This window comes from Phoenix dactylifera, chromosome 13, assembly GCF_051530095.1.
Source record: "Phoenix dactylifera cultivar Ajwa chromosome 13, Ajwa_hap1_PhDact_Kaust_v1.1, whole genome shotgun sequence".
Classification (NCBI taxonomy): Eukaryota; Viridiplantae; Streptophyta; class Magnoliopsida; order Arecales; family Arecaceae; genus Phoenix; species Phoenix dactylifera.
In genome coordinates, this window is record NC_143202.1 from 26986853 (window position 1) to 27010574 (window position 23722).

The 23722-nt window shown below is 38.7% G+C and overlaps 3 protein-coding genes across 5 annotated transcripts; 1 reads left to right on the forward strand and 2 right to left on the reverse strand.

The window, feature by feature from the left end:
• Positions 1-844: 844 nt before the first annotated feature.
• LOC103703166 (actin-101-like) lies at positions 845-3721 on the reverse strand. Of its 3 annotated transcripts, none has more exons than XM_008785920.6 (5): positions 3554-3721; positions 2566-2650; positions 2082-2475; positions 1388-2001; positions 845-1173 (listed from the first exon to the last, which is right to left on the reverse strand). In XM_008785920.6, exons 2-5 carry the CDS (start codon positions 2623-2625, stop codon positions 1108-1110), a joined length of 1134 nt encoding a protein of 377 aa, XP_008784142.1. In that variant the 5' UTR covers positions 2626-2650; positions 3554-3721; the 3' UTR covers positions 845-1107. The 3 variants fall into 3 exon arrangements, with proteins under 3 accessions (XP_008784142.1, XP_088565743.1, XP_088565742.1); XM_088709617.2 differs by having other exon boundaries at positions 2566-2636; positions 3554-3708; XM_088709616.2 differs by having other exon boundaries at positions 3171-3562.
• A 4885-nt stretch (positions 3722-8606) lies between these two features.
• LOC103703164 (cytochrome b-c1 complex subunit 6-1, mitochondrial-like) lies at positions 8607-14570 on the forward strand. Its single transcript, XM_039130714.3, has 5 exons — positions 8607-8731; positions 8926-8970; positions 9708-9792; positions 14055-14144; positions 14312-14570. Coding segments are annotated over exons 2-5 (210 nt in total). The 5' UTR covers positions 8607-8731; positions 8926-8968; the 3' UTR covers positions 14345-14570.
• Positions 14571-16705: 2135 nt separating this feature from the next.
• Positions 16706-17578, reverse strand: LOC103703244 (RING-H2 finger protein ATL78-like). The gene has a single exon (XM_008786026.5). The coding sequence runs from the start codon at positions 17552-17554 to the stop codon at positions 16895-16897; it is 660 nt and encodes a 219-aa protein (XP_008784248.1). The 5' UTR covers positions 17555-17578; the 3' UTR covers positions 16706-16894.
• Positions 17579-23722: the final 6144 nt, after the last annotated feature.

Below are 23722 nucleotides of genomic sequence, written 5' to 3' on the forward strand. Positions count from 1 at the left end.
TCCCAAACAACCAGCTCGAATCTAATTGCAGGTCCAGTGATCCTGTTTCTTCCTTCAAGATGCAGACTTATGACCCAAATCCCAAGCTAGAAGGGCGATTATTTGCCTGACAATTAATTATATGCAGGGAGAAGTTTGACTGGAGGATCAAATGGCATCTAAGCCTTCTAGGTACCGAGAATTAAAACTACTTTCATCTCTCCAAGCCTCAGCTGAAGCCTGATGATGCCACGTGTTTCCATCTCCAGGAAGCATCATGAAACCAGAACCATGGGAACCAGAAAATCTCATTGTGGCTATTATTTGAAAGCAGCAGGATTTGGTTAGCAACAGCTCAGAATACGACCACACATGGAGCTATCAAATAGATTCCCAAACGAAGAACATATGCCCTAGTGGTCCATAGTTCTAGACCAAGCAATCCGTCCCCCCTTACCTTACTAAAGATGCAGCTGTAGCCGCTGCCTCATGGTCCCCTCTATGAAAAAAAAAGTCTTATTCATCAGGTCGGACAGGCAAGGGTGCAAAAATACAGCCTGCCACATGCTGATGCACCAGTTGCATGCTTTGCTATATGCATCATTGATTCGCGCTGTTAAAAAATAATGAAGACACCTTCAAGGATGGTAGGCAAATAATGTTAAATTTCCAGTAATAGGATTGTTTGCAAAAAGAGGGTTCCATCGTCATTGATCATATATCTTGACCTGTGTGTACGACTTACCCATACCATCACAAATATATTTGTAGGTGAATGATAAAAATTCAGTGCCTCAAACTTCGACACACAACATATTAACAAGCAATTAAAAATAAATAGACAGGTACATCAAGCTGCTAGATCTAAAAACCAAAAACCAAATTTGATAATTAGATACTCTGCTAGTACTACCATACAGCAACAGCCTACACGGCTGGAACAAAATAAGAATGAAGATCGAGTGCTGATCTAATAGCATCCATGAAATATACTGATAATATCTAAGTATACATGACCCAAGCAAATTTAACAGATCCTCAAGAAAACCACAACAATCTCAACTAGAAAAGCTTATATGACTCACTCAAAAGCCGCTTGAAGAGAGAAGAGACAATAACCCTGGGAATTTAGAAGCACTTCCGATGAACAATCGAAGGACCAGACTCATCGTACTCTCCCTTTGATATCCACATCTGTTGATCCAAAGTTAACAGACAGAATAGTGTTATACAAGTTGGAGACAGCCATGTATGCCAATTTTAATGTACAAAATGAAACCTATAACTTTGATCTAAAAACAAAAGGAAACAAGAAAACATACGAGAGGAAGCAAAATCTGACAAAATGGTAAATTGACTGTTTTATAAGAATATAGGCTTTCCATGCTGGGAAGGTATGAGTATTTACCTGCTGGAAAGTGCTAAGAGAGGCAAGGATAGAACCTCCAATCCAGACACTGTACTTTCTCTCGGGAGGGGCAACCACCTTAATCTTCATGCTGCTCGGGGCAAGGGCCGTGATTTCCTTGCTCATACGATCGGCAATACCAGGGAACATAGTTGAACCACCACTGAGAACAATGTTGCCGTACAGATCCTTTCTGATATCCACATCACACTTCATGATGGAGTTGTAAGTGGTCTCATGGATTCCAGCAGCTTCCATGCCGATCAGGGACGGCTGGAAGAGCACCTCCGGGCACCTGAATCTCTCTGCCCCGATGGTAATCACCTGCCCATCAGGCAGCTCATAGCTCTTCTCGACAGAGGAGCTGCTCTTAGCTGTCTCCAGCTCTTGCTCATAGTCGAGGGCAACATAGGCAAGCTTCTCCTTCATGTCCCTGACAATTTCCCGTTCTGCAGTGGTAGTGAAGGAATAACCTCTCTCGGTAAGGATCTTCATCAAGGCATCGGTCAGATCACGACCAGCAAGATCCAAACGAAGGATGGCATGAGGGAGAGCATATCCTTCATAAATTGGGACGGTGTGACTCACACCATCACCAGAATCCAGCACAATACCTGCAAGCAAAAGAGTGCAACCAACTCAGACAGAGAAGAACATGAGGCAGAAGATTTCATTCACGGACAATTATACTTACCAGTTGTGCGACCACTGGCATAGAGGGAGAGGACGGCCTGGATGGCAACATACATGGCAGGCACATTGAAGGTTTCAAACATAATCTGGGTCATCTTTTCTCTGTTTGCCTTGGGGTTGAGAGGAGCTTCAGTGAGCAACACAGGGTGCTCCTCAGGGGCGACACGGAGTTCATTGTAAAAGGTGTGATGCCAGATTTTCTCCATGTCATCCCAGTTGCTAACAATACCATGCTCGATCGGATACTTCAAGGTAAGGATTCCTCTTTTCGACTGGGCCTCATCACCTACATAGGCATCCTTCTGGCCCATCCCAACCATGACACCAGTGTGGCGAGGTCGGCCTACAATGCTAGGAAAAACTGCCCTAGGTGCATCATCTCCAGCAAAGCCGGCCTGCAGGATGAATGAGATACATGAATATGTAGCCAGGCAGTTGATAACAATCATATGGGAGCAATATAGAGATGGGATTGATTGCCTGACCTTGACCATTCCAGTACCATTGTCGCAGACGAGAGGTTGGATATCCTCGGCATCAGCCATCCGCCAAAGATCTGCTGAACGTGCACTTCATTAAAGCAACATATACCATTGTGAGTGATGGACATTTACCTTCTGTTTTGATGTTAAACCGAAAGATAAAAAAATCTTATCTTTTTCATCAAAAGCATCGAGTCTCCTTACACAAAGAGAACCTAAATATTCAAATAGCAATCCCAGGTGTTTCAAATGTGCCTTATAAGATGAGCGAAAATACATTGAAACACTTATAAGCAAATTTCTGTGAGACACAAGAAAGAATTGCTGGCAATTTTCAATGCCGCACCAATAATCTCATTTATTGGTGGCATCAGGAGACCATAGCCTTCGATCCATTGTTAATTCTGAAAGAGTGTTATGATTTCATAGGAATCAATAAAGCAAGTCCTCACGAAAACATATCAAATTGGAAGCAAAACAGTATAGAACGAGCTCACCAACAGAAATAATCAGAAATTTATCAACAAAGTCGTGCACGCACGAAAGAAACCAGGCAAGTAGAGTTGAAAATATCAAGCAGAGTCAATAAAATCCACCAAAAAAAGTACCTCTGACTGGAACCACCGGTTCGACAAGAGCTTTCAAAAATCCGTCAACGAAACAACAAATCTTCGCATAAAAAGCAAGCTTAACAAACGGACCGTCAACCTGTCTCGATATCTCACTTCCAATTACTCGATCTAACCAGCAGATTTAAAAAAAGGAAGGAAAGAAAGACTCCAAAGAAAACCCTCACAACCCAATATCCTTTCGATCGGAGCTCGATCTCCGATTTCTCGATCTAAAACAATCACAGATCCCAAAATGACATCATGAACTAATAGATTTCTTTATCAAGCACTAAAGAAGCTACAGATCCTCCAAATCAAAGCTATTTTCCATGAAATCGAGAGATCGGGAGAGAAGAGTAGAAGAGAAGAGACCAGCTAACCTTTGTTCCGAAGAAAAATGGGGGCGATTCCGAAGGAACGGCTATACGAAAGGGGAAAGATAGGCGAGAGCCTTATATATAGAGCCGGGAGGCGTGGAGGAAAATTCGAATGAACTTGCCTAAACTTGTCTTCCACAAAATTTTTGAGTGAATCATTTGCGCCGCGCTTTAAAAATTAAAAAAATATTAATAAAAAAAAGGGGGGGGGGGAGGAGGGTGTGGGGAGCTGGCGTGGATAGGCCTGCGGAAAGACCGCCATCGGATGGGAAAGTTTCGAGAGGTATCGGCCGTAGGATCAGCTATAGCGAGTCATCCGGGGTGGGCCGAGCGGAACCGTACCTTTTTTTTTTTTTTTTTTTGCTTGTAGAGCATGGAGTGCAATAGAAAAAAAAAAAATTTTGCTTGTAGATTGGGTTTCATCGTTTTAGAAAAAAATTTTGGACCCATTTTGTATCTGTTTTTTCATCTCTGTATCGTATCTTTTTTATGCTAGCGCTTACGCGAGATTAGTGTGAGTAGCCGATGTAAAAAAAAACTCTATAAATCTCTTATTTATTCGTATACAAAAAATTCTCTTATAAAGAGCAGAAAGAAATTAGTATTTATCTAAAAATTGGCAGCATACATAACGGGTAGCTGCAGAATGTTAAGTCGCCTAGTAATTGTTGATGGATCCAAAAAAAAAATTTGTACTTAAAATATTGAAAAAATAATAATAATAATTGCATGTGTATGAAATTATTAAGCATCTTAGAGCATTTTATAAGTTGCGCGTATGATGATATAGGGTTGTATCTTTTCTAATTCAATACTTTTTTTGTTAATAGTGCCATATACTCCTGCAAACGTTTGATTCTGAATGAAAGAACCGAAATAAAATGTCTACTTTTAGTATTATTAACATCCTTTCGATCCCATACATGTGGTTGGGTAATTATCATTTAAATCTTAATAGAGGCAGTGGAGATGATTTATCATTATGTCAATATTTTTTTGTATATTAGCAGAGTTAAGCCGTTGGTTAGTTTTTTGAGAGTGTGCTTAAGATTTACCCATTTGTCCCATAAACTAGTTTAATTTTTGATTGGAAATGTTTAGGGCATGTAGGTGCCCTAGATTCTACACCTACAAAAAATCATTTCATAATTAATCCATCTAATCATGTCATATTGTTTAGATTCTATTAAATAGTTTTGAAAAATCGAATTTGGCTAAAGTTTGGGTCCATACTTGCCTTGCTAGGTAGACTGCAAAAATATGTTCACGTAGCATTTTAGGAGCCAATCATCCATAAGAAAATAGCTGGAAAAGTGATTATTCATTTAAACATACATGACTACTGCATCATCCCACACAAACTATCTTTCGTCTAACTTTGAATCGTTTGTTTAAAAGAAAGATCAAAAAGAATAAAATATAAAATCAATTGGATATAGAATATTGTATATCCAAGTTAGGATTATGTAAATGTATATCCTTTTCATTTTCCCACTCCTTTGTAACAATTTATCATAATTTTTGGTAATCTAAGATAGAGTGGAGCTGCTTACGTGCTTTTTTATTTTTTTTAGATAAACTGACCGCTCACACTAATTTTGCGTGAGAATTACCAACAGAGTCACAAGCCAAAATACTCCACAACGGTGGAAGAACAGGTACACAGTGAGCCCACAAAAATTCTTAGTAGCAAAGAAGACGACTCAGTCAGCAGCTCTATTCATCTTCTGAAATACATAGCCAATCTAAAACACAGGACACTCTTATAATAAGTGTCTGACGTCCTCTAGAAGTAAATGTTCGGAGATCCATCTCCTCACATGCTTAATAGTTTTGTGGAATTCACAGCTCATGTGCCCAGAGCACACGGACTAAAAAGAGCTGGAATCATGATCGGTGCGTGGGTGCGTGGGAACCGGGAAGGCTGGCGCGCACGAGGCGTCTCATGGCGATGTTTCCACGTTTTGGCCTTTAATTTATCCACTCTCCTCGGTCTAATCGTGCTTAATTTAATCAAAGCTGGGCTCCAAATTCAATAGGTATTATGCTCACGACGTGCTTCTGTTCACGTGGTACTTTTACTCCCCGGATGGACGGTGATCGTGTCGGAAACGTGCATGGCTTGGGAGTTGGGACTTGTGCTGCGTGCCTGCAATTGAAGATCCCTGAGGTCATATCTCCTTTTTTTTATTAAGTAATCTAATAATTATATCTACTTCACTAATATAAAGGACATGGTAAAGCTTCCTCCAAGAAAGGCCAACTATGGTAACCACATTTCATATTCATTTAGCATGTGATTTAAAACAAGTTTACGATTGCTAAACAAATTTTGCGAAACAAGCTATGGTAAAAGTTTAAGCTATTAGAACTTTAAATCTGTGGTACTCCCAATCCAATTGATGTGAGACTATGATGCTTCTCCATCCAATCTACTCCGTTCACTTCTTACAAATGTGGTCTAGGTCACACTTGACCATACAACCATTCATTAGTTGCAGCGAGGGGACACCTATGCTCCCTAGGTCCCCTCTCTTCCCTACTCAATGGTAAGAATCCATCTCACTCATAGAGTTATGATGCACTGAGCCTAATTCTTATACCGCAAGTCATAGACTTGCAGGTTGAGAGCTTAAACTATTGGATGGAGGATCGTTCATCTTTAAACCCATTTGGTGTCCCTAGTCTAGTCGATATGGGGGGACCATGGCAACAAACACTAAATATCTTTTTTGAACAAGTTTGGGACCATTCCAACAAGAAGCTATCATACATTATCTACCATATGAAGTTTTCATCTATGCCTGCCTATCATTTTATGAAATCGGACAATGTAACTATTACGATAAACATGAGTATTTTTACTTTGCTTTTCTTTGTTTTATAATCTTTTTTTGCGCCCCTTGCAGAATTAAAAGCTACATGAGAAGAGCTATGTGTAGGGATGTATATATTCAAAGCTTCTTATGTATAGATTGAAGGGGAGTAGGGGACTCTCTTGGGCTACTTTTGAAAATGGAAAAAGGGAAAAATTCATTTAACTTAGCTATTCCACCATTTTTTCAATCAAAAAACTTATTGGAGTACGTGAGTTAAACTACTTTTTTAAAAGAATAAAAGGGATATTTATGAAAATTTGGTAGGCAACTTTTGCTTTTCAACCTCGTATACTCCACAAAATTTAGGAATAAATTACTCTACAATGCAAGATGGAGTAATTTACAATGAAGTAAATTAAGAGGAGTAGAAGCAAACTAATCTATTTACTCTAGGTTAAATTATTACGTTTCGAAGCAAAATCTCATAATTTTTCACTGGGTAAATTGAGATTCTATGTCTTCTCTCATCATCTTCCCATTTTAAAGGATGTTTTGCAGATCAATAATGCTTTACTATCCGTTCAAGCAACACATATTTTAGGGAAGGTGATCAATCTACTAATTGATTTACAAGGGATTATATGTTGCCTTGCGAATTTGCTTTTCTATATCAATTCTTCAGGGTGCCCTTTCCTGATACGTTGATTCTTTCTTACTTCTTAGGCCCGCCTCTATCGAACTAAAATAAAATAAAATAAATGGAAAAGCATTCCAATGGGCAGCGGTTGCATCTTGTCTTGCAAAACTTGAGATGTTGATAGCATGCAATTCCAATTAAAATCCTTGAAACTATATCTCTTTCACTATATATGATTTTAATAAATATGAATATATTTATGTATTTTTTAAGAGATAGAGACCATGGCAGCCAGGAGAGCTTGACAAAGGCAAGTGGATTCATATTTATTATTCTATTCCCAGATTTTCTTACTGCTAGGTTTTATAGTGCATGAGTTGATTTTTATCTTTGTGAGAGCCTATACAGAAGATTTATATTTAATCCTTCCTCTGTGCTTATCGAAAATAAAAAATTTAAATAATACTTTTCGGTTAATTTTTTTAGGGTATGATTCTAGAGTATTATAAATAGTATTAGAGTAGATTCGTCCTAATGATCCATATAGACTAGATGACAATGAAATATAAGCATAAATTAGATTTGTGGTATTTATGATTAGATGTGAATTAATTTGAACTCTTAGCATGGAAAGGAGACTACAACTTAAATAAAGGAGAATGTGAAGATCTGTTTTGTGAATGTACATTTTTTTTTTAGCTATGACGGATAATTCCTACAACATGTGTACGAATATACCCAATAAAGTTAAAAAACAAAATATCACGGAGCTTCCGAAGCAGCTCCTCCTCCCTTGTCCATATAGTACTGCTGGCATGGTCAGCCACGTGGGTGGCTACTCAATAAACAGCCCCATTAGCTTCTTTAAACACATGCTTAGCCAGAACAACACTTCCATCCCTTGTTATCATCCAAATGTCACGAAGCAATGGAGCGAATGTACATTTTGTCTCACATCGACTATGCAATGGATAGATTATGGATACTTATATGAGACTAAATAATTCAAATAATACATTTTGGCTAGTTTTTTTGGATGAGGCTATAAGTTGTTATAATCTTAGTAAAAAAAAGTGCACAAAGAAATGAGGGTCAATTAAACAACATCTGATTTGAGGATAAAGAAGCCCATACAATTTTGTACTTATGTTCATCAACTTCATTTTGGATCACATCTATTTATATCTTCCATAACTATTCCAAAAAAAAAAAGAAGGCTTGTGCAATATGCTTCATTTCTATCCAAGTCCAGCTCAAATAAGGATGCTTTCATAGTTATCCATGCAATACTCTCCTTTAAACAAGCATGTGCATGGCATGCGCAGAATTCGTTCACATCATTTCCATAATTTACGTGACAAAAAAAAAAGATTGGTGCTTTCCGTAGCTTTTTCAGGGCCCCGTTTCATCTGAGTTCACGAAATAAAACAAGTGGCAATCGATCCGCTCGCTCTCCACGTCGGACGTAAAATTTCCGTGCCTGTAACTTATTCTCGGTTCCGTTCACTCCGCCTTCAGAAGTCCGAACCGGAGTTACCGGATCGAACCGTGTCCTCGCAGCCATTGAAATCCACGGTTTGGACGGTCCAGATCGAACGCCACCAAATTGGATCTACCGGACGAGAATAATAAATCGGTCGCCTCTTCTAGGGTTCATCTGCGCCCCTCCCCAAGCAGTTCAGGAGCCGTCCAAAAGTCCGCGCCCGAAGCCATCCAGTCAAAAAGGTAAGAATTCCTGATCGCATTCACACGATCCACGATCTCAGTTCCTCAAATCTTTTCATCGTGTCGATCCCAATTCCAATTCCGGCAATCAAAGATTTGCATAGATCGAGCCCTTTTTGTTTATGCGAAATTGTCATGGAATTTGATGCTTAAACTGTAAAAGAAGTGATTTTTTTTTTCTTGAATATTTTCAGGAGGAATCGCCGGGTCAATTGCCAGTTCTTGATTTTGTTCTCCATGTGAGTGTTTAAATCTAGCTCATTGCCTTTGTTTTTCTTTCTTTTTTGTTAAAAAAACAAAAATTTCCCCGTCCACTGTTGATTGTTTTTTTTATAAAAGTTTTATGAGCGTGTATTTTTCTTCCCATCTTCTTGAATCCATAGGCATGGGGAGTATAGATAATTGGATTTAAAACAAATGGAAGACAACTATAATGAATGCAGTAGTTATTGTAGGATGCAATGTTTCGATTCCGATCTATTGTTATCGGGGGTCTTGAGCACAGAACAATCTAATGTGCACCTGGGACCAGAGAGTTGACAAGGAGGATCTTCTATAGTTTCATAAATCTGGAAGGAATTATGTGTTGTCATGAGAGCTTTTCCTAGATTGATTCTCGTACATTCATGTTTTGTGAACTCATTTCTGCCTCCAGCAACCTTTAACGTTTGCTTTAACTGGCTACGGCTTTTGACCGACCTAGTTATAATTAGATGACTGCATACATCTCAACCCTGGCAAATTGTTGCTCCTTTGTTGCACATCCAGACAAGGAATTTTCAAGAAAAGAATCAAAAGCTTGTTTTGAAGGCATCCTTTGGTAGCAGTTGAACTCTGTAAATAAATTTATAAAGAGAACTTCACATGGTTGTGATAAGATTTGTATTTTACGGTATAGTCATTCAGCAAAAAAATGCACTGAGCCTACACCTGTTCGTGCTTCAAATTCATATGCGGGATTTGTTTTTCTGTTCAGGGCCGATGAGGAGCTCGTTGATCCGAAGAAGTATCTTGAGGAACGTTGCCAGCCTAGATGTGTAAAAGCCTTATATGAATATCGGGTATTGCATAGCATTTTCTTAAACAGCTTTGCACAGAACATATGTAAATTCACAGTCCCTACAGACACGCATACATACATACATACAGAATGAACGTGTATAAATATTTGCATGCATGCATGTTGTGTATGACCATTAATGGAGTAAACTTTGGATGAATGAATTTGAGATGATTGTCATAATCCAGTGGACTTATTAAACAGTGCATTTGAGATTTTCAACATAAAAAATATTATCAGAAAATGAATATTAGTATACCAATAAAGAAAGACTGGTACCAAAGGAAGTGGTTAAGTGGCTTTGGGCATAAAGTTTACTTAGATGTGCTGTTAAATCTCCCATATCATGGAACTTTTTTTTTCTCTCTCTCTCTCTCTTTTTTGGCTACAATGATACAGTAGTTTGCAAGGCCAGCACTCTTATAAAGCTTATGTCAATTGACAAGCTTTGCTTTAATCTCTCACTTCTTTTGAACCACTTCCACATCTCTAATTTTCTAGTTAATTGTAATGACTATCTTAATGGGGCAACCACAAAATTGACTCACACAATAGCTCTCAGCAGCATGAGGTGTGCTAACCTGACATCTGGTGCCATGTAGCTTGTGTGATTGCTAAATCAACTGATAATTTGGCACCTTAAATTCCATAGTGATAAATGAGACAGAAAACAGAAAATAATGTATAAGTGATTGCCTGTGGTTTTCTTTTTCTTTGAGTGAAGGTGGTGGCGGATTTGGAATTGGGCACTGTAGCTCGTGTGATTACTAAAACAACTGATAATTTGGCACCTTAAATTCCATAGTGATAGATGAAACAGAAAACAGAATATAATGTATAAGTGATTACCTGTGGCTTTTCTTTTTCTTTGAGTGGAGGTGGTAGCGGATTTGGAATTGGGCATTGGTGCTGGCTTGACCATGATTGAGGGGGTGAGGTTGGGGGGGGGGGGCATGGGAGTGGATGTGGCAGTGAATCTGGAACCTGGCACTTACAGTGTTCATCTATGATGAGAGGGGGATAGAGGTGATGAGAGGGGGATAGAGGAGCAACGGAAAGACATTGGGAGGAGGTAGTGGTAGCATTGATTGAGTGATAGGGGAGAGGGTAGCCATGGGTGTCCCCTATATTTACATCAGAGAAAAGAGAAATGAAGAGATGTCAGAGAGAGGAGATGGAGGTTGAGAGGAAGGGCGGGAGGAGGAAGGGGAAAGCTTGGGAGGGGGGGGGGGGGAGGGAGAGAGAGAGAGAGGGAGGAGAGGTGGTATTGGATATGGGGCTTGCATGGGGAGGGAGAAGTAGGATTGGGGGAATTAGGTAGTAAGCTTTGGGCTGCATCGGGCTCCAAATCTTGACCCGAAGCTAACCCTGCATGACAAGCCTCGTGTTGGCCTAGTCCCAATTCCAACCCTAGTTAGGCTGTTCATGGAACTTGTCTACAATATGAATTGTTTGAAAATATTTCCATATTATCAGATGCCATGTTGTTAATTTTTGAGTTGATAGTCCATAGTAGTCAATTTTTTTAGTCGCATAAGCATATTCTATTATCGTAATTATCTGGTGATAAAAGTTTAAATAAATATTATATGCAGTCTGAAAAAATGACAATTACCATATCATCCATCCATTCTGTCTGTCCAGCACTATGACAGATGAGTTATTGGTAAGTACATGAGCCATTGGTGGGACATATCTTGATATTTGGTCTGTCTATGTTTGTCTTTTCATTGTAAAAACTCAGGGGCTTCTATCCATTTCATATGCTGGAAAATATCATTTTTAAGGTACTAAAAGATGCATATCATGTGCAAGTTATTATTCAGTTAGGATATCATGATATTTTCCCTTGAAGGAGACAGTAACCCATTGATGTTCTTGGTCACCCAATCAAAACATATTAAGGGTAATTGGAAATTCATTTTTGAAGTAAAGCTAAAATGGAATCCATTTTGAAGAGAAAGCCTTCTTTTTACATCTAATTCCTAACTAATCACCATTAACAAGGCCAACCCGAAATATGTTACTCCAATGGAAAGTGGCAGGTCAGTCAGCTTCGTGTACAATTTGTTATGTGCTCACCTCAAACCCAACCCGAACCACTAGATGGTCGACACTGCCAAGTTCTTTCTGGGCAGCAGGTTGACAAACAGCTTACATAGCATTTGACCAACCCTTTTCTTTGGCCACACAAATGACCCAAGAATGAAATCCTACGAGCAACAAATATAAGAAAAAAGTAAAGAAAAGTAAATCATGTTCACAATTATTAAAACAAATTCAATTTTGCATAGAATTTATACGAAGATTACCTTGACTTTGATCTGCGCATTGGTGTTGCTACTAAATGATTACATCAGGGGTATATAGTGATTTTGATCTTGCCAATTGGAGGGGGAAACAAAAGAAGGAAAAAACAGAGAAAAATGAGAAATAAAAGAGGGGAGGGGGACAAACATACAAGGAGAAGAAAGGGAGATGGAAAGAGCAGGCTTTTAAAAAACCATGTATCCTTGCTGCAGCGTGTTGCATTTCCATTATGAGATGGCAAGTGTATCTGGCACACACTTGACCATTGTCTTTTTGCTGATAATTTTAGATTGGAAGTTCCTTTTGATGCATAAAATGAGATGGCAAGTTTTGTTTCTGGTTCATGGAGCCTGGAGTGTCACACTTTGTAACTGGGTCTTTTATTATTGTACCACTAGAATGCGTTTTATTATTACAACACCGAGCTTAAAAGCATTGACTGGACAAGAATCAGGCTTCTTGATCTAAATCTTGCCTGCTTAATATTTCTGTCGTGATGCCTGATATAGATCTGACATGTTGCATGACTTGAATCATGTTCAAATTGGGTTTAGTCGGGCCAAAAATTGTGACTGCTGTTCCATGCTGTCAGTTTTTTTCCTCATCTTTAGGACATAATTCTCAATGTAAGACAGGATCAATCCCTGCTATTTGCAATCACTTGCCTATTAGGAAATATCGTTCTTATCTCCCTACCAGTGGATATAAGGGTTAGAGACATGATCACATGCTGTTCAAGTTGTTGATGTGCATCACAGGTGGTTTACATATCAGTTGTCACTCAGTCAAATGGTTTCTTAGATTTCTTTTATTTTCTGGTTTTACTCTTTAGCAATGATCCAGGTCTATTGTTGTTGTCATTAGCTTCAATTTGATTTGTCATCGGGGAAGGTAGGTTGTGCTGGTTATCGAGTTTGCAGCCATAATTTTCCTTTTGAGCATCTTATTGCCTGTGCCTGCTTATTTTTCTCCTTATCATTGTTTAATCAAATCTATATCCACCAGTCCCAACCATGATGTTCATAAGTTTTAATCATTTCGTTGCCTTTGCTATCAATGCCCTTAATCACGAAAGCTTTCAGCTTCCTCCAACATCAGCTTATCCTTGATTCCACTAGCTGGGAGCTTCACTATTCCCCTAGTTTTGAGATGCTTCATGACCAGTAATTTCTTCATTGGTATATTCTAGCTTAATTCTTTTATATTCTTTGAGTACATCAATTCTGAATATATACCGAAATGGCAGAAAGCTTGATGATAATTATTAATCTGAAGAAAACTTATTGTTAATTGGACTGCAATATTAATGTAAAATAATGTAAACATATTTATCCCTTTGAAAGTCAGTCATTTATTTAACTGAAAACTTGATGCATTTTCTAGTGTAATTGTAAGGATTTAAATGATTGAATATCGCGGGTGATAGATTACATGGTTGATGAAATATGCTCAATATCGTTATCTCTTTTGTACCTGCATGCTATCTGTACTAATAATATATTTGTAAGTGTAACCATTTCCTTTGTTATAATCTCTACTTGCATCAGGTTGTTAAAAAAAAGTGGCCAGACCAATTTTTATTTTCACAAGGACTTGTAACCCAAGGCCTATTGATTGACTGACCCACCATATGTGAAGGAAACCTGGTCACGCATTCCCAATGCTGCTTCCTACTCTCCAAAGCCTCTTAGGCACATGCGCTTGTTGTAGTTTAAAATTTTTATGATTTCAAGAATTCATGCTTACATCTGATTTTTGAGGCTGAGCATCAGCTTTTTTTTCTTTATTGGGATGAGGGTGAAAATTCTCTCTCTCTTCTATTTCTAGGATTTTACTGATCTTGTGATTCAAAAGCAACTTTCTTCAGAGTTATGCAGTTGTTGAATCTTTTTCCCTTCGCTTATTTCCAATTTTGTCTAGAATTACGGTTTTAATTACTGTCATGATATACAGGAGTGTGTCAAGAGAATCCAAGATGATGAAACCGGGCACAAGCACTGTACCGGTCAATACTTTGACTATTGGAAATGCGTTGATCAATGTGTGAGTGAATTTCCCCTTAGTTTTCTATTTTTCACCTGTTATGATATTTAGTTAATCTTCTGACATTGAAAAAAGGAATGCCTAACACAACAAAATGCAACAAGCCACTTCATTATGCGTTATAGAGTGAGACTGCTTCATGTTGAATATTTCCACTTGAAATGCAGGCTGCGGAGAAGCTTTTTGATAAACTGAAATGATATAAAAGGGATGTTACTTCTGGTGGACAATGTAATTTGTGCTTCTTATTTATTCATCAACCCCTAATAAATCTCTCTTGGCCACTGCATGCCTGAACTATGCATGTTTGTATGGTTTTTTCTTGCTCAAAATTTTTTTCCTCAAGAGGTTATTTGTCGGTCAATTGTTACGATGGCATCTATATTAAACTGCTTGGATGTCAATTTTTACTGTCATTGGCGGTCACTCTGTTTGTTGTGGATGTATGCGTCGGTGTGTTATGCTTACCTTCAAAAGGCATTATCTACAACAAAAAATTCCCAAGAATTGTGTTCATTTGGAAATCTTCAGCCTGCACACAAGCTTCTCTATTTGAAACTTCATTAATCCCCATCTCGTGGAGGCAGGATTCGTAAAGCAGGCGTGACGAAATGGACTTACTAATTTTCGTATGAGATATGATGATATACAGAATAGGTGTGGATTGTGTGAATGTCAGCAGCCTCACTCTTTGTCCATTTTGGTTTCCACTTTCCTCTCAAGCAACCAAACAAAACTTAACCTGAGCTTCTTCTAAGATTATGGGAGTGTTACAGGCGGCATCAAATGCACCTCAAATTGGAAGGTTGAAATTCCTAGCTTGCTAATTTGATAGTTATGCCTGTGTTTACCTTGATGCGGATCTGGACATGCTTGCACTTTGATTGATGAATTAAGCAATACCAACTCTGGTTCGAAATAAGTCTATGGAGATGAATTGCAATAGAAAGATTAATTGCAAGGCCAACAGTTGGTTATCCATTATATCTCCTGCAGGAACTGAAAGATGAGGAGCAAAATTCACATTCGATGCTAGAATGCCAGGTGCAGGCCTTCACGAGTAATTGCTCATGCCACTGAATTTTTCTTATCCACAAAATTGGCTGGGACAGCACTACTTCAGGGAGGATCCCCATAATGCTAAAACCTTGTCTCGCCTACATGCTTTTGGATGGTGATGAAACCTTATCCTGTCGCCTGCATGGCATGAATCCTGAGATCATTTGGGTCTCCTGGAGCCTCCTCGTATCCTCTTCTTTCAGTCAGGCATATGCGTTATGAAATTGAATCAATTTCAAATGATGCAAAGCATACCTTTTCCAAGGACTGTCATTGGGTGGGTGACTAGAGTGCCATCCTGCGTCCCGGTACCCTCTCACCCTATCTCGAAGGATATGATGAGGGTTATTTCCACTCTCGAGATACTTTGAGGCAGTCCAGGTTCCCTCTCTCTCTCTATCTCTCCCTCCCTCTCTCTATCTCTAACTCTAAGGATATGATGAGAGTTATTTCGACTGGGAGACATTTTGAGGTAGTTCATATCTGCTGAGAGATAACAGGACAGCTGACTGGATGACCTCTTATATGGCTAACCACTCAGGTTTATGTTATATGGAATTCTGTGCTTCAGGCTGATGCTACACGCTGCCTAAGCAAACAAACAAATAAAAAAAACATACCTTTTTTGCTTTAGAAATAAAAGGTATGAAAAGAAAAAAAAGAAAGTTAAAACAGCATTAATTTATGAGATCTGAGCCAGCATGGAACGCGGTGCTGTGTCATTCTTCAACTCAAGTTTGTCAAGGTTGGCTGAGGGTCCTTCTCTTGTTGTCCCCGACTACTCCAGCTAGTGGCATCCACTATAGGAAAGGTGGCAGCGATGGAGACTGCCACGTAGGAAGGAAAGATTGAGACAATCTGCTGAAGATACGCTTTGGCGTAAGTGATCCAACCTGCCGTTTTGAGGCTTGGATACTCCTAGGAGCTTAGTGGGCTTCACTTCAGATTTCCATTCATCTCTAACTTCATAGGCTTAAATGACCCTCAGTTAATTTCTCTTTGTTCCCACTCTTATTTGACAGCTAGTACTACATTATGCTGTGAGACTTTGTAGGGGCCAAGAACTTTTGCTCTTTTGATGCTGAAAGGCATTACGCAGAAGGATTTGTCATGGAGAAGTTAGTGCCAATGGAGCATCATTCTTGAATTTCGCAACACTCATAGGCTTTGCGATACCAAAATTTCTCGTGTTGATGGCAGCTAATTAGATAGGAAATCATGCTACTAAGTGTAGCAATATCCTTGTTGCTAAGAAGAGCTTTCAGTTTGATCTTCATTTGTTTAACCTGTAAATCTTAACATCCTCTGAGTGAAGATAATGTAGCTGGCTGCTAAATTGCAGTCTGATGTTATATTTCTGATGCACATCCAATGCAGTCAAGTATAGAAACATGATGCTGAAAGATCGAAGTCCACCTACATTTACTTTCCAAGTATATTTAAAACGCATTAAGATGGAAAAACAACACACAGTATAGAAAAGGACCCCAAGCTGCAAATCATTAAAAAAGTAAGCACAGCACTCTTCTCTTTATATATATTCTTTTACTGTACATACACTCAAAACTTTTCAGCTGCTCAGTATATACGGCTTACATACATTTGGAACTCTGAAGTGAATTCAAGTCGTCAACAGCCCTGTTTTGCCCAATATATTTATATAAAATCCAACTAACAATCCCTTGCTAAGATTAATAACTAGTAATCAAACCTTCTGGTTCCAACGGCACTAGGACTTCCTGAACCGGTGCTCGGCCGGGCTGATTCACCTCGGCGCAATCGGAGGTCTTCGGGTTCGAACAAAACAAACATTGCCGGCAGGTCGGGCACGACGACCGTGCGATGAGCCACCGGTCGACGCACCTAACATGGAACCCATGGTTGCACTTGGGCAGGAACCGGACCCTTTCCCCAGGCACGAAATCCGAGAGACAGATGGCACACTCTGTGTTAGCCCCATCGAGCTTGAGCCCGGCCGAGTAGACCAGGGTGGGCAGGTCTCGGAGGGCCTTCCTCCTTTTCCCGGTCTGGGCGAACCGGAGGGCCACCGGGTCGGTCTCGGGCTCGACCGCCATCGGGTTCGAGCACCGGAGTGCGCACCGGACGATGGAATTGAGTCCTAGCGCACATATTAAAGCACATAGGAGGACGGCGAGGATCATGACGACGTTGGCATCTAAGCTACTCACCGGTCTGCCGGAATCCGGCTCAGAACCGCCCAGGCCGGTCCATGATGGGTTTAGTTGAGTGGGTTGTTTATAGAGGGGAGTGTGGAGTAGAAGCCTTCTATAGTAGAAGTCTCTAATTACAGAATGGACGATGGCCGGAGAAGTGGAGGAGGTAGAAGACATGGTTGTAGGACTTCAGTTCCGGTGGGCTTCTTCAAAAGGGGTGTGTATATATATATATATATATATATGGAGGGGATTGATAAAGGTGGCTCAGCTTTTGGATTAGTTTATGGTGGATGGGTAACTTGTACCTTCAGGGGTACCTATGCCATCCTTTACAAAGCTAGGAACATCAAAATTATGCTTTTTTATTTATTTAAATGAAAAGTATACCACATGTGCATTTCATTTGTGGCTTCTTAGTATACTTGTCCAAAGTTTAAGCACCAGAATCTGTGAGATGGAGATGTTTTATTGGTAATTTTAATTATTTTTCTATTTTCATCAATTCTTAGAGCCTTTGGTACACTCCCTTAACCGAAAAAAAAAATCATATGTCCTTTCTATCAGCCAAACATTTAAACAATTTAGATCTCAGTCAAAAGGTTAAACAATTTATTTTTTAAAAAAATACAGTAACATGGATTTTTTTTTGCTTAGACGGGAGGAACATATTTGACGAGTATAGATGCACCCAATAATATCAAAAAATAGAGTACCTCGGAGTGCCCGGGGTAACTCCTCATCACTAGCCCAACGGATACTACCGAAATGATTGGCTATATAAGCAGCCATCTAATCTGCAGCTTCATTGGCTTCACGGAATACATACTTATCTTGAAAGGCCCCTTTATGAAAGTTTTAGCATTGCTCATCATGATAGTTTTCATATTTTCTTCTTCCTCTTTAACGTAGCGATGCTGGAAAAAAATGAAATATGATATTTGGTTAACCAAGCAAGAACACAAGTAGTATTAATTGTAGGTGCTGTGCAAGTCCATGTATTCATATATACCCATGATCATATTAATACTATCAGAACTTGTCTCTACAATCTAGTTAGGAAATATTTGTGCGGAGATCAAGTGTTCATGTATTCATACTTAATCTATTTGCCATCAATGATTCCAACGAATTTGATCTAATTTTGAATTCTTTGAACCCTATTGTGAGTTTGTAAAAGAATGACAAGGGTTGGGAACAGCGTATCTTAAGGGGATCAGCTTTCCAAGTACTAAGGGGATCAGCCTCGGAAAAGCACAAATTCTTGAACGCACTACAAACGCTGTCATAGTATTCAAGGGCCCTCCACCACTTTTAACGCAAGAGACGGTGCCGCGTGTCACGGATGAATCTCACGAAGGCGCACGTGTCCTCATAGGGTTGGTAGCTAGGGTCCTTCCAACGAGAATCCTTTCTGGATTCGAGTTGGAAAGTGGGGAAAACTTTGGCAAACTGGCGTATCGAGCTTGATATCTTTTTGGCCCAATTAACTGGAATACTAAGATCACAATCCTAGACGAAAGTTGCTAAAGTTGATCCCAATTAACTGACAAGATTTGATAATTATATATGGTTATGAATCCACAAATTTTCACTTTGTCAGAGGAAAAGGCCTATTAGATGCCAAACCTTCTATGCTCAAGTTGGTGTTTCTCTGTCTCTATTGGCTGATCTACATTAACAAGTAATGAAGTGCCACAACAATTGCATTTGGAGTCATATATCTGAAAATTCAGCTAGATTTATTCTTTCCAGTATCTGCATCTGGCTTCAGGTGCTAGCCATATCATATGGGTGCTCCACATCGCAATCTATTGATAGCAAGATATGTTGTACTGGTCCGAATCGGGCGAATAGACAATACAAGCTTCACCGTATCGTATCAGTTTGATAACGGTATCCGATATAGGTGGTATACCGATACTCGGTATACCAAAATAACTCCATACCGAACCGTGTCGATACTATGTTAGTGTGGCACTATAATGAAATTCGATACCAAGACAGTGAATTTTGATTAATAAGTTAATTATATTATATTTTTATATGAAAATAACGATAGAAAAGCCACCATATATGAAAAGCTTTACATGGGCCAAATAGAAAACATCTGTAGAAAGTTTCCGAGTACAGTCCGTACGAGTGGTTCACTGAGTTTTTCCTCCTAAAATCACCTCCTGCTTTCGGTGCTCTGTGTATCTTGATGCGCTCCACTGACCCAGTTGTGGACATCTGCGCGCGAGCCACATATCTCTTGAGATCTTATCCTCACTAATCTATGTTATATGGTAATTATCAACCCCACTAACCTTGAATCATGCGTGGAGATTTTGGTGTGGGCTCCAAAATCTGCTATGTGTGGCTCCAGATTATTCTAAAATTATCGGATTGGATGCTTTTGTTCTGGAGTGGGGAAACTTGTGGCATGCGTTGCCGCCTCCAACTGCAACTTGTAGGATTTTGGATTAGATTGCAGGGATCTTCATTAAAGATTTTGTATTTTAGATATATTGATCAGTTGGCCTATGAACTCTCAGTTTATTTGGGAGTCACAGCTTTCTTCTAGAAGGCAAATACTTTTGATTCTATTCCTCTCAAACAGATTCGATATGATAAAACTATCGTTACACCAGACGAGTCTGCTTGAACTTTGGAAGGTAAGTGCAACAAATTTCATGGCTTTGTTTTTCAAAACCTTGGTGAAGAAGAAGTTTCCACCTGCAATGGTAGTCAATAAGCTAGATCATGTGATATATATATATCGAAGTTCATGCCAGATTCCAAGGAAAAAAAAAAAGAAAGGAAAAAAGGAAAAAGGGAAAAGAACAAAGAGGAAGAAGAAGATTGTCCATGCTGCTAGAGTTTGCAGCAAATGCATGATTAAATCAATCATGGTTTATCCTCGTCTACATCATGTTGAATGTCAAAATGGAAACTTCTGAGCTGACCCATATCTTTTTTTTTTTTGGGTGCAACTCATATCTTTTCAGAGACCTAATGGTTTGCATGTAAAGTTCCAATTTTTTGGACCTACAACAAGTCTTTATCATATTCTTAATTCTTGTTGACATCCTGCAACCAGGGTTAAATGCTTAGATATCCTTTACCAGTCTAGCGCTAGGGAAAATCCAGTCATCCAAAAAGCAAGTTAGGAACTAGCGAAGGGGCTGCAATCTCTTTCAAAATAAAGAAAAATAAAGCTAATAGTGCCTGCATGAGAGAGAGAGAGAGAGAGAGGTGTAATAGAATTGTTAGCAAGAATTGGGATGTGACATCCTGCATCTTTTAGTCCAAACCTGGATCCAAATATCCCAAAACTTGTTCTAATTATTTTGTTCTCAAACATCCCAGTCTGGGTAGGCCAAAGAAACTATGTGTTGTTCTTTCCGTTGGGCGGCCTCTTATATGGCTGACTACTCCGAAAAAGCTCCGTTGGTTGAAGAGGGGCCGATGCCAAAAGCACTTCAAGATTTGTTATTTTTGACTTTTATTAGATGTATCTATACTAAAATTGTATGAATTATTCAAAAAAAAACTATATACACGGCCACAAGCATCATTTTATTTATTTATTTATTTATTTTTATGTATTGAAATATCGAACTGCATGCAAGAACGAGGTCATAGTTTGCTGTCAGTCGTCAGTTTTCACACATATTAAGCAATTATATTTAGTGATTCACCAAAAAAGAAAAAAACTGGAAGGTGAGTAGAAATTCCAGAAATTCAAATGAATTATAAATGGATGCATTTCAAAAATTTGCATGGTCAAGAACATGCAACGTCACCATCATTTTGAGATGCTGTATGAAATATATGACTGCCATATTGATCCACATACAAAAAAAATTATAATCACCAAAGAAACTGCTAATATCTTCGGTCTCAGAACATGGTTCTGATGCCCTTGATACTTACGGAGTCAGCTTCAAATCCCAAGTTTCAGAGAAATCTAGGACTGTAGTTGATGAAAGCAGAACACCATTAAACTTTCAAGCATTTAGAATCTGGTAGTACGGATTAAAAAAAATGATGCATGAAAAGAAGAAGAACAAATGGACTATTGAAAACGAATACTGAACTATCTCCATCAGGCATCAGGGCTCGAGCATGATGCAGACTAACTTATTTTTCAAAATGGCCTTGAAGTGTCTGGCTTTTCCTACATACTAGACCTCCGAAACTCAAGTTCTCCACTTTCATGTATTAGTATTTATCTTTTGTATGGGTTGTTAAACAGATAATTATACCCTCCTTCAATGGTTATCTAAGAGAGAGCATGTTGGTGATCTAATTTGGATATGTTGTTCATGCATACAGTGCCAATAAATTCTGCCTTCCATCACTCCCCTCAAGTAAATTCTCAAAGCAGACATGGATATTCTGTCATTTGACCAGATAAATCTTAGATATCTAATTAGATATTGTAAACATTCACAACTCCTACATGGAATATATTGAGTTAAAACTATTAAATGGTGCTCCAAATGCTATATTATCGACTCCTGTGTTATATGATGGCTACCGAACATGGAAACTATTTTTTAAAAATTATATATAGGCTGCTTGATGGAACTTTACTTACCTACCAATTCTAATGTATTGAGCTCAAAGGTAGGTCCCTCGGTTGATGTATATCTAGAAAAAATTATTTAAGAGCCAATGAATAGAAGTTAAATAGTGACAACAAAACTAAGTTCTAGAAAGTATTGACTTACTAAGCCAGTAAAGTTAATGTTTCCATGCCAAATAGCTAACGAAGGGGTGAATAGATTTGACCCTTTGCAACCATCCCGTAACTAATTAAGCACTTAATGAAGGGAAAAGTAAGAGATAGCGAAAGCTAATGATAAAAATAACTCCTAGGGGTAAAAACAGAAGGAAAAATAGGGGCTAGAGGGGTTTCAAGCATCGTTAACTCTATTTTAATCTCCCCCATGAAATAAAGTACCTAAGTTAAGTACCTTTTTCACTCTTTAATTGAATAATTTTATCAACCACTTTTTTGTTGATGTTTGGTGGGTTAAATTGATAACTTCCCCTTATGCATCATTTGACTAGTAACCAAATATATTTTTATTGTCAAATTAGAAACCTAGCTGAAATCCCACCTTTATTAGAGTTTAGAGGATAGAGATAATTAAGGAACCGCTAGCTTGTTACATAATTCACTGTTTAGGAGTCTCTTTTGCTAAAATAAATAAATAAATAAAACTAAGAGTGAGTATAGCTTGATGATGATATTGGCAAAACCTTTTTCATAAACGAGATTGCTAATTGGTAAGGCTGGACCTTCCATATCTTTTGTCTAATCTAAACTGAAGAAAAATATATCTAATTCAATATATTTTGCTCAACTATATTTCATTGTCGTTCTAAGTTGTACCCTATAATGAACTTCGCCTCAATAAAAAAGAGTGATGATGTTGAAGGATATTCACTAAAATCCTAAAAGAAAAAAAATCATTGCTTAATAAACAAAAGTGGTCTTTCAACAAATTTCATAGGCTGGACAACAGTATCGTTTCATTGTTGTTGTGTTCTCCAATAACGTTCTAAAAAAGCTTCTTTTGTGATACATATGGAGGGCTTGGATTCTAATTTAGGGTCTAATTCTAACTCCATCCTCCTAGATCTCAAAAAATTAATTTTTTTTCCTTTTATTTTTGGGTCCAAAGGCACTTTAAGTTATCCCAACCGGCTATCCACATAGATTGTCTAGTTTTGCATGCTTTGAAGATAAGCACATGTATACCAAATTTTAAATGGTTTATCTATGTATAGTCACATACTAATTATAGATCAAAATAAATCCTTTATTCTATTTAATGGAAATGCAATTTATAAATTTGATTTTTCCATCACAATATCACGCTAATTAACTAAAAGACCCAGTCCAGTTATCCTGAAGTGTGACTCGGCGACGATTATCAGTTGGATCCAAAAGGGTGCTGGCCGCGACCACTATTACTTCGAGATATTTGGACAATGACGAGGGATGAAGAGCAGGGGGCGTTTATAGCTGGCAGAAACATTTTCCATAATGTTCTGCTGGCTCAGGAGATGATGTGGGACCTTCAGCGAGCATCGAAGCGACATAGCCTGATGGCTATTACACTGGATATGGAGAGAGCTTATGACAGGATCAGATGGAGATTTCTTCAGCAGACACTGGAGGCGTACGGATTCCATAGGCAGTGGATCAACTGGGTGCTGGGGTGTGTCAGGGGGCCAAAGTTTTCGATTTTGGTCAATGGCACACCTTCTCCTTTCTTTGAGTCTACTATGGGGCTGCGTCAGGGATGCCCTTTATCTCCTTACTTGTTTATTCTTTGTGCTGATATT

Excerpts from the sequence above, each read along its gene's own strand:
- LOC103703166 (XM_008785920.6), bottom strand. The coding sequence starts at position 2,625 with ATGGCTGATGCCGAGGATATCCAACCTCTCGTCTGCGACAATGGTACT. Across the intron at positions 2,476-2,565 it reads ATGGTACTGGAATGGTCAAG|GCCGGCTTTGCTGGAGATGA; the intron begins GTCAGGCAATCA and ends TTCATCCTGCAG. Across the intron at positions 2,002-2,081 it reads TGCCAGTGGTCGCACAACTG|GTATTGTGCTGGATTCTGGT; the intron begins GTAAGTATAATT and ends TTTTGCTTGCAG.
- LOC103703164 (XM_039130714.3), top strand. Across the intron at positions 9,793-14,054 it reads AAGCCTTATATGAATATCGG|GAGTGTGTCAAGAGAATCCA; the intron begins GTATTGCATAGC and ends CATGATATACAG. Across the intron at positions 14,145-14,311 it reads GGAAATGCGTTGATCAATGT|GCTGCGGAGAAGCTTTTTGA; the intron begins GTGAGTGAATTT and ends CTTGAAATGCAG.
- LOC103703244 (XM_008786026.5), bottom strand. The coding sequence starts at position 17,554 with ATGTCTTCTACCTCCTCCACTTCTCCGGCCATCGTCCATTCTGTAATT.